General features: G+C 41.1%; 1 protein-coding gene across 1 annotated transcript; it reads left to right on the top strand.

Moving 5' to 3' along the window:
* Nucleotides 1-364: 364 nt before the first annotated feature.
* Nucleotides 365-8,568, top strand: LOC118418385. Its single transcript, XM_035824265.1, has 11 exons — nucleotides 365-565; nucleotides 2,980-3,034; nucleotides 3,523-3,615; nucleotides 4,360-4,395; nucleotides 4,972-5,070; nucleotides 5,450-5,497; nucleotides 5,886-5,978; nucleotides 6,539-6,559; nucleotides 7,289-7,390; nucleotides 7,885-7,940; nucleotides 8,072-8,568. Exons 1-11 carry the CDS (start codon nucleotides 422-424, stop codon nucleotides 8,120-8,122), a joined length of 798 nt encoding a protein of 265 aa, XP_035680158.1. The 5' UTR covers nucleotides 365-421; the 3' UTR covers nucleotides 8,123-8,568.
* Nucleotides 8,569-10,415: the final 1,847 nt, after the last annotated feature.

Below are 10,415 nucleotides of genomic sequence, written 5' to 3'. Positions count from 1 at the left end.
TTCTCTCCCTGTCGCTCCCGTGTCTCTTTCTCCATCAATTCGAGTGAATAGATTCGTGTATAAGATCTTTTCGGTTGATTCGACATCTTGTTAAAGAACAGTAAACACGCGTACAAATCCGTTACCATGTCTACATGATACAAAACTTCACCGCATAAAAACGCTGTTTTCCTTGCCAGCCAAGCGCGCATGTTTGTCTAGCAACCGCGACACAAACTAACCGATCAGGTCATTTCGGAGATAAAGCGTCAATAGCAAGATATGCTCTGATTAGAGAATGCCATGGGAGGGTTGGGCTACAATGACTGAAGTAGCGTGAAAGACCACGCCCTCATTAGGACCACCAGTGCTTAAAAGGAGAGCGCACTGGTCAAGCTGGTCATCTTCAACTCCGGACACAGAAGGAACAGAAGAAGCCGACATGCGTCTGTTTGTGGTAGTCGCTCTGGCCGTGCTGGCCCTTGCTGAGTCCCTTCCTTCGAAGAGGGGCCTCGGCGAAGACGCCAAAAACACGATCTTGGGAGAACTTGAGGAGCTGGTGTCTGCTGAGAAGGAGGAGGAGGCGGTACGTTCTTCTGTTGTTTCTTATTGTACAGTAAGGCTTTTGCTTATGATGCAATGCAAGATGTTTTTTGCAACGTTTTGCGAACGAAGCGAAAAGTCACAAACGCGTCGCTACGTATACGTTCTCTGTGTTTCAATCCTCCTACTACTTATGTTCTTTTTCTAACGTTTTGAAAACGAAGCGAAAAGTCACACACACGAGTAGCGTCCTCCTTTCGCTGCAGGAGGAAGAACTTTTCAAAATTTCGATCACATCAGAGACGCGCGGTTCAGGTCCAGGTCCAGGAATGGTTTAAATGGTTTCTGAGGCAAATTTCCCTTCAGTGGTTTGGCGCAAACCACAGTTCTAGAGAGGTACTGTCTCAATTTTCCAGGTACCCAGTCCGGTAGATGCATAGACCTTACGCTTCTTCGAATTCATTTGCCCCGCCAAACTTGCTTCATCTTCGATGTCCGAGTTCGGTTTGCTGTTCCCGCTAGTGACCACAAACTTTACCAACGTTATCCTGTTACAGCCGGACTCGCTTCCATATAAAAGAAATCTAAAGACCTCATTATACTTCCTCCAGCCGAGCTCTGATCAGCTTTTGTCAATTCTGAAGAAGAGTTCGTACATCTCAAGTACTTTCTTATTTATCTTATCTTCTACAATCTTCCCACGTATACATCTAAAATCTAGGCCGATAAATCTAGTCCGCCTTTAGGTTCTATCATGACTAAAAACCTCATGTTTCGTCTGGTATTTCTGTGGAGGTCGTGTTTATTTTTATCGAAATCTATATACATATGTCTGGATAGGGATTGCGATCGGACAGAATTTGCGATCTAACGGTAGAGATCGCGATAATTCGACAGAGACGTTGTTCGGGATCTCTACTGGTAGACTCACCGATTTTACCGGCAGAGATCCTCATCGAGATCCCAACCGGTAGAATTTCCAACCATGCCATATCATGATCTCTACCTATAGATTTTGTGTTTCTATCGCCTGCTTCCGTCTCTTTGGTAATCAAATCAAGAATTGAGATCTGTCGACGTGTTGGCAAGCTCCAAGTGGGCATTTTCGGCCGAAGAACGACCGACGTCCTGGCGATTACGCGGGCTTCGGACGATTTTTAGCAGCTCGGTTGATGTTCGCGGGTTGATGGAAGCTGCGCTTAAATTCGGCAACGATTTTTGGAAATGCAACAATTCCTGTTAATATTATTGAAAGTTTACTGCAAGTTCTTGCCCGAGGGCTAATTACAAGTGAATATTTCTACTGTGCCCGTCCACCCCAATAATTCATACTTCCTACAACTCAGAAATAAAAGTTGATCAAAATTTTGGCCCTTTACCAGGTTAATCGATTCTCACTTCGTCCATGTCTAAGAGATGCTACTATCTCATGGGAGATTTATCAGTGTTGGATAGACATCGTCCGAATTTCGTTGAGCTCGAGCCTACCTAGGCCGGCGTTCGCTTGAATTGTGTCGCAGGCTTTTAAGAAATACCTACGTCAATTTCCGACCACCCCCCTCCGTTGTGACCGCAAACTTCACATTTCTTTGGGTGTTACAGTACTCTGTCAGGTTTTCTGAAGTTCTCGCTACAAATTCTTTGGTGGAAGAGCAAGACTCACATTGAAATTCTTTCATGTGCCGCGAACCCTACACGTCTTCAGGTGTTCAAGTCCTTCTCGCTCCATCTACTTTCAAGGACACAGGGCTCATTATGCCTCAAGTGATGCAGTTCGGTTGCCTCATTATCTGCAAGTAGCTGCGTGAAAACTTCTTAAGGTGGTATATCACTGCACTTGGAGCACCAGTGCGGCACTGCGGGGTTCGTTCACTGCAGCGCTGTTGTGTTATTTTAGATTATAGATATTACGTAATACGTAAAAGTATGACTTATAGAAGACAAAAAAATACATAAAACGTTAGAAAATTCGTTCTTCATCTCTGAAATTCGTTGAGAAGTCTTTCGAACCCCGCAGTGCCGCACCGGTGCCCCAAGTGAAGTGAGATAGAGGGGTGCTATCACATTTTTTCACGAATAGACACAATCTTTGTACGTATACTCTTACTAGTGAAATAATTGTGATAGAGGGGTGATATCACATTTTTTCACGAATAGACACAATCTTTGTACGTATACTCTTACTAGTGAAATAATGTGATGGAGGGGTGCTATCACATTTTATCACATTCACTATTCACAATTCACTAGCATACAGACAATTATTGAAATAACCGTTCGGAAACAAATCAAAGTTATCACAGCTTTTCCAACTATCACGTTTTCTGGCCTAAAATACTATTCAGGGCTAAATACATGTGTTAAATAACCAAGCCTAGCCATAAAGTCCGACAAGAGTCAATGGGATGCCTGTGCATGTTTTAGCGACATATTTTGACCCTGCCTTTCTGATTTCAGCTGGAAAGTAAGAAGAAGCGCGAAGAAGAAGAGGAGGCGTATGACGACTTCCCACGTAAGGAAAATGTTTGAAGACGAAGAACTTCCACTTTTAATTGCTTGCGTTCAAATAATATACTTTTATCAATGAAAACACTCGTAAGAAATAAGAACAATCCAGTAGCTGGTTCTGTGTGTAAACTATTGATGCGCAGATAAAATAACTAAATCTTACACCTGGTACCTTAACGTTTTGCACGATTATTTTCTATACACATTCCTACAGATCATGTTGACATTTACAGCTTGTAATGCTTTGATATATAAAGAACATTCATTTGACAATCGCTATTATCATCGATGACATTATCATAGGGCGGGCCATCATTGTTTTCTACAATGTTTTGCATATCTTTAGACGCTGCACCCATCACAACTACAACCCACCTCTGCCAGGTTTCTTCCAACTGTGCATTTCTACATAGTATCTTGCGCCCTTCTTCTTTTTCCTGACACCTGATGTATTTCATATGCCTCTCATCCTCCGTACTTGTGTTGTTGCAGTGGACATCGCTTTTAACGGGGACGGTGGAGCGTTCCTCGGCCTTGTCCTGGACCCCGCCTGCGCCGTGTGGGTGGTAGGGGCAGCCCAGGAAAGTAAGTTCAGAACCTATTCATGATCATTGATTTAAGGTTGTTTACTTATTAATAACATTATGTTATAATTTTAAACTTTATATCCGTACACAAAATAAAGCGCTTACCAAGAAGCTTTCGATCAGTCCTTATGAAGTTGAAATGAACCAAAGCTTAAGTCACACTTCCAAACCGGAAGTGTGACGTCAGCAAAGGGTCAAAGGTGCGTGGCAGACGTTAGCAAAGGGTCAAAGGTGCTTGGCAGTCGGTAAGGGCCCCCGTCTCGGTTGAGGGAAGGTTGATGGGCTCTGATGTAGATGGCCTCTTTGTTAACTTAACGTTGACTCAAACTTTGCAAAAATACTGACTTCAAATCGTATCAGAAGTCAACTAATGACCAAGTTCGTATGAAGTTGACAATAGCCATCGTTTTTCTTCTGAATACTTTCCTTGAAATGATTCCAGTTGTCGTAATATTCGTTATAAACAGGAGTTTCGTTTGCATCGACCACAAAAAGCCTGTTTGGCAGTCAAATGTACGTATTACACAGAAGATACTTTTACCGTACTGCAATACATATTTGTTGTAGTACGTGCTGACTTATTAGGACGATATAAAGTTGCCTTTGACGAGTATTTGCTATTTTATTCCTGAAACAATAGACCAACGCAAACCTGTATTGACGGAAAAAAGGGAGTCAGACACAGACAACGTAACGGTGGTGTTGATTCATTGTTTTAAAGCGTGTTGTCATTTTTTTCTAGCTGGCGGTTATCTTGCAGAGGGAATCAACATCTACGGTGAGTATTGCATTTTGTTTATGGCATAGGTTACAGTATATAGCTCCTAGTAACACATTCTCTAGATTGAGTTAAAATGTATTTGCTATATATATATATATATATATATATATATATATATATATATATATATATATATATATATATATATATAACTATATGTATACAATTGTTCGATCTGTTTCATTACACGTAACGTTAACGCTAACGCGGAAAAACAATATAATTCTCAACTGCGCAAGTATTATGTTTAGTAATTGTCTCCTGTTTTGAAACACATGTAACGCGGCAGTACAATTCAGTGTCCTACTAATGACCCTGCTACCTGTACCGTATACTAGTAGTGCGATGATGATTAAACCATTATTATTATTATCATTATATAGTCACACGAGCCCTTTCAGTGTCCGTGAGATGTTTTTCTTCTCTTTGAAAAAACTAAGCATTATTTTTTAACGCAAACTGAAAAACTCAGCCAATGAATTTTCCGTCATATTCAAGATGACTACCTTGGTTGCTCTGATCAAGTGACCTTACGGACGCATGACGTAACCAATCATTTTGTTTGTCCCTTAGATATGGCGGCGTATTTCTTCGATGAAGGGAATCACTGGATGATGGGATATCCCATGACAACTGACGAGGCCATCGCCACCGTGTCGTGCATCTACGGAGGTAGAGAAGTCATCTATACAATGTGTGTGTGTGTGTGTGTGTGTGTGTGTGTGTGTGTGTGTGTGTATGTGTGTGTGTGAGAGAGAGTATGTGTGTGTGTGTGTCTGTGTGCATGTGTGTGTGTGTTTGTGTGTGTGTATGTATGTATATGTGTGTTTGTGTATCGTCATGATATGTGTGTATGTGTAACGTTGTGTGTGTGTGTGTGTGTGTGTGTGTGTGTGCGTATGCGTATCGTCATGCTCTGTGTGTGCGTGTATGTGTGTGACATTTGTCCACGATATCTTTCCTGAATTAAATAATGTCAATCAGTTCTACCATTGTGCTACGCTAGCCTTCTGAACATTATACCATTATCTCTTTGCTTTCTTTATCATAGCGGACCCACCAGCATGTTCTTACGACGGAACTGGATGCGACATTTCGAGTAAGTTCGTTATCTGGCTTTACCCTTAGCTAATGGCATACAATGAACTTCATAACTTTGAGTTTTTTTTTACTCATGGAATTACATGTAACCCCTAATCATAACACTAGATGACTCTTTTGTTTGTTTGAACCTTTGTTTATTTATGAAAGCTCATATCGGCCTGCAGGCCAATAATAATAATAGCGAGAGACATGATTCGAGTCCGTTCATTTCGGTCCTTTCCGTTACTTTAAGAGTCTCTTCGGACCTGTTAGGTGACTAATAGTAAGAAAAATCGAAAAAAAAGGAAAGGAATTTCGAACTTGAATCCATAAACATGTGGTTCCAAAGCTCAGAAGTTGACCATATCATGTACTTGCTAAAATCGGTGTTTCCCGCTCCATAGGTTACGTCGACTCCCTGTCCGGTGGGGATGTGGCCGGGTACGGTATGGGTATGACTGAAGCCATCAGCTTGGTCGAACCTCACATCGCCGAAGGTGAGCATACCGGTCAACAAATGCTACGGTTCAATTTGCACCGGTGCCCGTAAGGGATGTAGTCCCGGCCCGGCTCTGAAGCCATATTGTCCCGATGGACTGCCGGGTAGCGCTCGATGTTTTCAAGATTAATTCACGGCGTCAATTTGTTGCCAGGTCCCGGGTTGACTTATATGTAACATAGAGTGAAATAAATCCAGTGGCCCAGCGGTACCCAAAAATAGCCGGCTAGCCACGTATAGGCTTCACGCCTGAAAGTGCAGATAAACAGCACGTAAACTACGCGAAGGGGCCCCTTTTTTCAAATGATACTGGAGCATAACAGACAACAACAGACTTTACTTTATTTGGAATAAACTCACTTCTTTGCCTTCATGGCCGTGTCCATGTTACTCATTTTATTTGTGGTACAATTGTCCTATAGAGTACACAAGGTAGAGATCAACAAGCATTTTTTTATTGCTATAGCATGCTGAAGATATCTCGAAATCAGCAAACATAAACATTTTAGTTCATTTTCTGAGACAGACAAATAACGCATGCTTTTCGTTATATTTCAGATTTTTCCATCGACTCAGACGGTAAGTTTTATAGATTTTATGATGATCATTTTATAATCATCTTTAGGACCACAAGTCATAACAGAATATCCATGACTCTACTTCTGCACGTTAAAGCAAAATAAATTTAGTTGTACAAACTGTTCTGTGTATAAACTGCCCTTCTTTGTTATCCTGCATGTCCGTTATCTTATCTGCATGTCTATTATCTTATTCTGACGAATGAAGAATTATGTACAGAACTACCATTGCTAAACTAAGAAGCAGTTGACACAAAGTGCGATTGGAGTCAGGAAGGCAGAACCACTCTGGAAAAAAGAAGCTGCCAATTTTGAACCTCAAATAACGGTAGAAGATGGAGTGTACTTTGTCTGAGATTGTACCGTGTATCTTCATAATAGAAACACTTTATCTATCTACATAGAAAGTAGAGTTCCTCACTTAGGTAGAATTTAGTAGAATTTCTGACTTGTGGCATTTGGAAATTAAGTACAAGTGAACATGTATTATGCAAATGATGACCTTATTTGCATAAATCATCAGAAAAAGGGATTCTTTCTGAACATAGATTGTGAACGTCAGGTATTTGGGTGGAGGTGATGATAAATTAATATAATTTATGCAAATGATGAACTTATTTGCATAATTGATGACAAACACAATTAGTACACCAGTTGTAAGATAAAACAAATTAGCGAAGGAATGGGGTCGTGGAACTCTAGTTGATTCTTCTGTATACATCTCCCCCAGCGGTGTATGCTGATGCCGCTGCGGACGCTAACGCCGAGTACCATGAGGGACAGCTGGTTGGGTACGAGGAGGCTGTGAATGGCGTGTCTGAAGCTCTCGGTGGTAAGACAATCTTTTTTTTCTCTTTTTGTTTTTGACAATGAGTTTAGTTTTTTTTTCTATTTGCTTTTGGACTGACGAGGACAATGTGGTACTGCACCAAAGTTTTGTATACGTAACTTATATTAACAGTGCCACATACACAGTACAGACAAAAGGTAAAGGTAGTATTTTACCTCCCCGACCGAAGCCAGGTACCCATTTTTACACCTGGGTGAAGTGAGGAAGGTCGTGCCTTTTCCAAGGGCACAACGTCGGGGGCACGGCGGGGCTCGAACTCAGGACAATCTCCTCTCGACAGCATTGATGGGTTTATTGTTTCTTTGGACTCATAAAACGTTTGTATCGGGTAAAACTACCTTTACAAGCTGCCTTCTTTAGCCATCAGATGTTCAACATTATATCATACAAACGGATTGTCAACAAAGCGTTTTCATGTTTTGTTTTGTTTTCTGTTTGTAAATAACGTGTTGTTGTATAATTGATTTCTCTTGTAGTTGAGTCCCCAATACCGGAGGAGAAGAAGGCGCTGGCACAGAAGAAGGGCACCAAGGTGAGAACTTCGTCTTATCATCATATATATCATCAACTTGTCATCATATCTAAGAAGGTACACATTTCACATAAGAGTTATAGCCAAATATCTCCATGTCATTGCTGAAGATATCCTCCTGTGCCCGTCAGATTGCTGAACTACTGCAGAAGCTCCGAGGTGTCCTGAGGCGCCGCAAGTAAACCCGAGCGGGGCACCAAAGCTGGACCGGCACCTGACCCTAGACCGACTGGAGGAACATACATCGAATTCGAACATTAACACCTAACTCTATAATATTTTAGTATGATACAGTTACTATAATAATTACAACGTCTATACATTTTCGCAGACAGGGGAACACCCCAACATATTACTCCAAAGCCTCCCGTTAGTCTACGACACGGAAAAATGGATTACGAATAGTGAGAATTTTGTCTTTTTGAACGATTAGTACTTGTTTGTTTTCAACGTAGGTTTGTAACTTGGCCATGGTAATTCTCTTTTCATTTCATATTGAAATACAAAGTTGGGCGATTCAACAACTCTCTCTCTTTATCAATGCTACAAATGTCGAAATGGCAAGTATGCATGTAGATTTCCTAAATGTTTCCTAAATATCTTAAGCAATAAAAAGCATCCTATGCAAGTTCTTGCTTACGTTTTTTTTGAGTGACAAATACCTCAATTGTAATTAGCATTTTACAATGTAACAGTACAGAGTGGTACTCTGGGGCTGACATAGTACAAAATGCCCCCTCTTCCCCGTAGACCAATATGACATTTAGAAAAGCACCTCTATTCTACATGACGGCATTCTGACAAATGAAATGCTATCTACTAGTATACCGTACAACAAGCGTGGTCTAATAAGTTCTACAGTAAAAATGGAAGCAGTGAACATCCCTCGGAGTATCGGGTATCTGTAATTTTTAAAACACTTGTGATTTAATTGTTCTGCTTCCGATGGTATGTAGCCAATGCTTAGCCTAACCAAAGGCTAAGGATTACGTGGTCTCCAAAGTGTGTGGGAATATTCGTGGGAAAGTTTCATCAACCCTTCTGCCTGCAATGTCATGTAATCATGTAATGCCCCCCTCCACACACACACACACACACACACACACAAGAGAATTTGCCTCGTCGTTCAGAAATTTAAAGGCACTTTTGTGTGAATCCAAACATAGCGCGTTGTAGCTAGGCTTACTGTCGCACTATGCTACCACTCCCAGCTACATTCAGCAACCCTTTCTCTGATATTCACTGAACCACGCCCTTGCTCCCCGACCCTTGTAGTGATTTTGTTGCAAGAATTACAACACAAAGAGTTTAAGCTGAGCTTACTGTCAAGATTGTTGACACGTCCAATGTAGCGAGACCATTGAAGCTTTCAGGCGATCTTTTGAAAGAAGACTGTATGTGCCAGTACAAACAAACGGACCCAGAAGGAGATGACTCACCTGAAGCTTGTCATTTTTCACCGCATGTTGGAGGAATGTCACCTGGTCACGGTACGTGAGTAGTAGCCATGCCGTGTGATGGTCTAGAGGTTAACAAACCCTATCCGGACCGCACTGCGGTCCCGGGTTCAAACTCCGGTCGGTCAGTGTTTGAACCACTGTTGACACACTTTTGTCAGTGCAGGCATCCTAAAGGATAGAAAAGGGGCCTTCTTTATTCAAAAACACAGAACAAGGATAATGTGTCGCTGCACTCAAGTTTAACGACTTATTTTTGATTAGGCCTCAATTTTATTACGTCTACTAAAAAACTAGCCATAGATCAAGAAACCTTATAGCACGGACAGAAGTCGACTACCTGTTGTGTAACGTTAACTATCTAATCCTATCTGTTCTGAAGTCACGGGCAAATAATTATAGAACTCACGTATTCGGATAGCCTGATCTGTGTGTTATACTAAATGATTATGAACATGAATAAAAAAACTAAAAATAACTCTTTTCAACTTGAGGGATGATTCTCCGATGGAACATTTATCAAAAGGACTTCGAAGAAAATGTTCTATCATGAACACTTCCTAATAAAACAGTCCTCCAAAATCAGCGAACCCTTCAAATGTACATCAAGTTGTATTGACATTTGAAGAACAATTGACACACATATAATCCAAACTCGTTATACTCAAAGGCCTATCGTGATCTCTTAATGACAGAAATTGGGTCATACCAGTGAAGATACTGTTTGGTACAGCCGCACGGCGACGTTCCAATGCTCGACTACGTACATTTCAAAACGTGATTTTGATTACGATAATGATCTCTCACAAAAAATGCTCTCCCTAAAGAAATATCAAAAGGACGAAGCGATGGAGTGCATGAAGCCTTTAGACGTTTGTATGCCAGCCTGTCATAACCCATCATTATAGAAACATGTCCTTCCGTGATAATAACAAAACACCATCTTAGATTCAACAATCTGGCAATAAATGAAATAAAACGTAAGTTTGCTGGAATAGATTGTAATTTTCGAACGCGG

Source organism: Branchiostoma floridae, chromosome 6 (genome assembly GCF_000003815.2).
Source record: "Branchiostoma floridae strain S238N-H82 chromosome 6, Bfl_VNyyK, whole genome shotgun sequence".
NCBI classification, from domain to species: domain Eukaryota; kingdom Metazoa; phylum Chordata; class Leptocardii; order Amphioxiformes; family Branchiostomatidae; genus Branchiostoma; species Branchiostoma floridae.
This window is presented reverse-complemented; position numbering and strand designations above follow the sequence as displayed.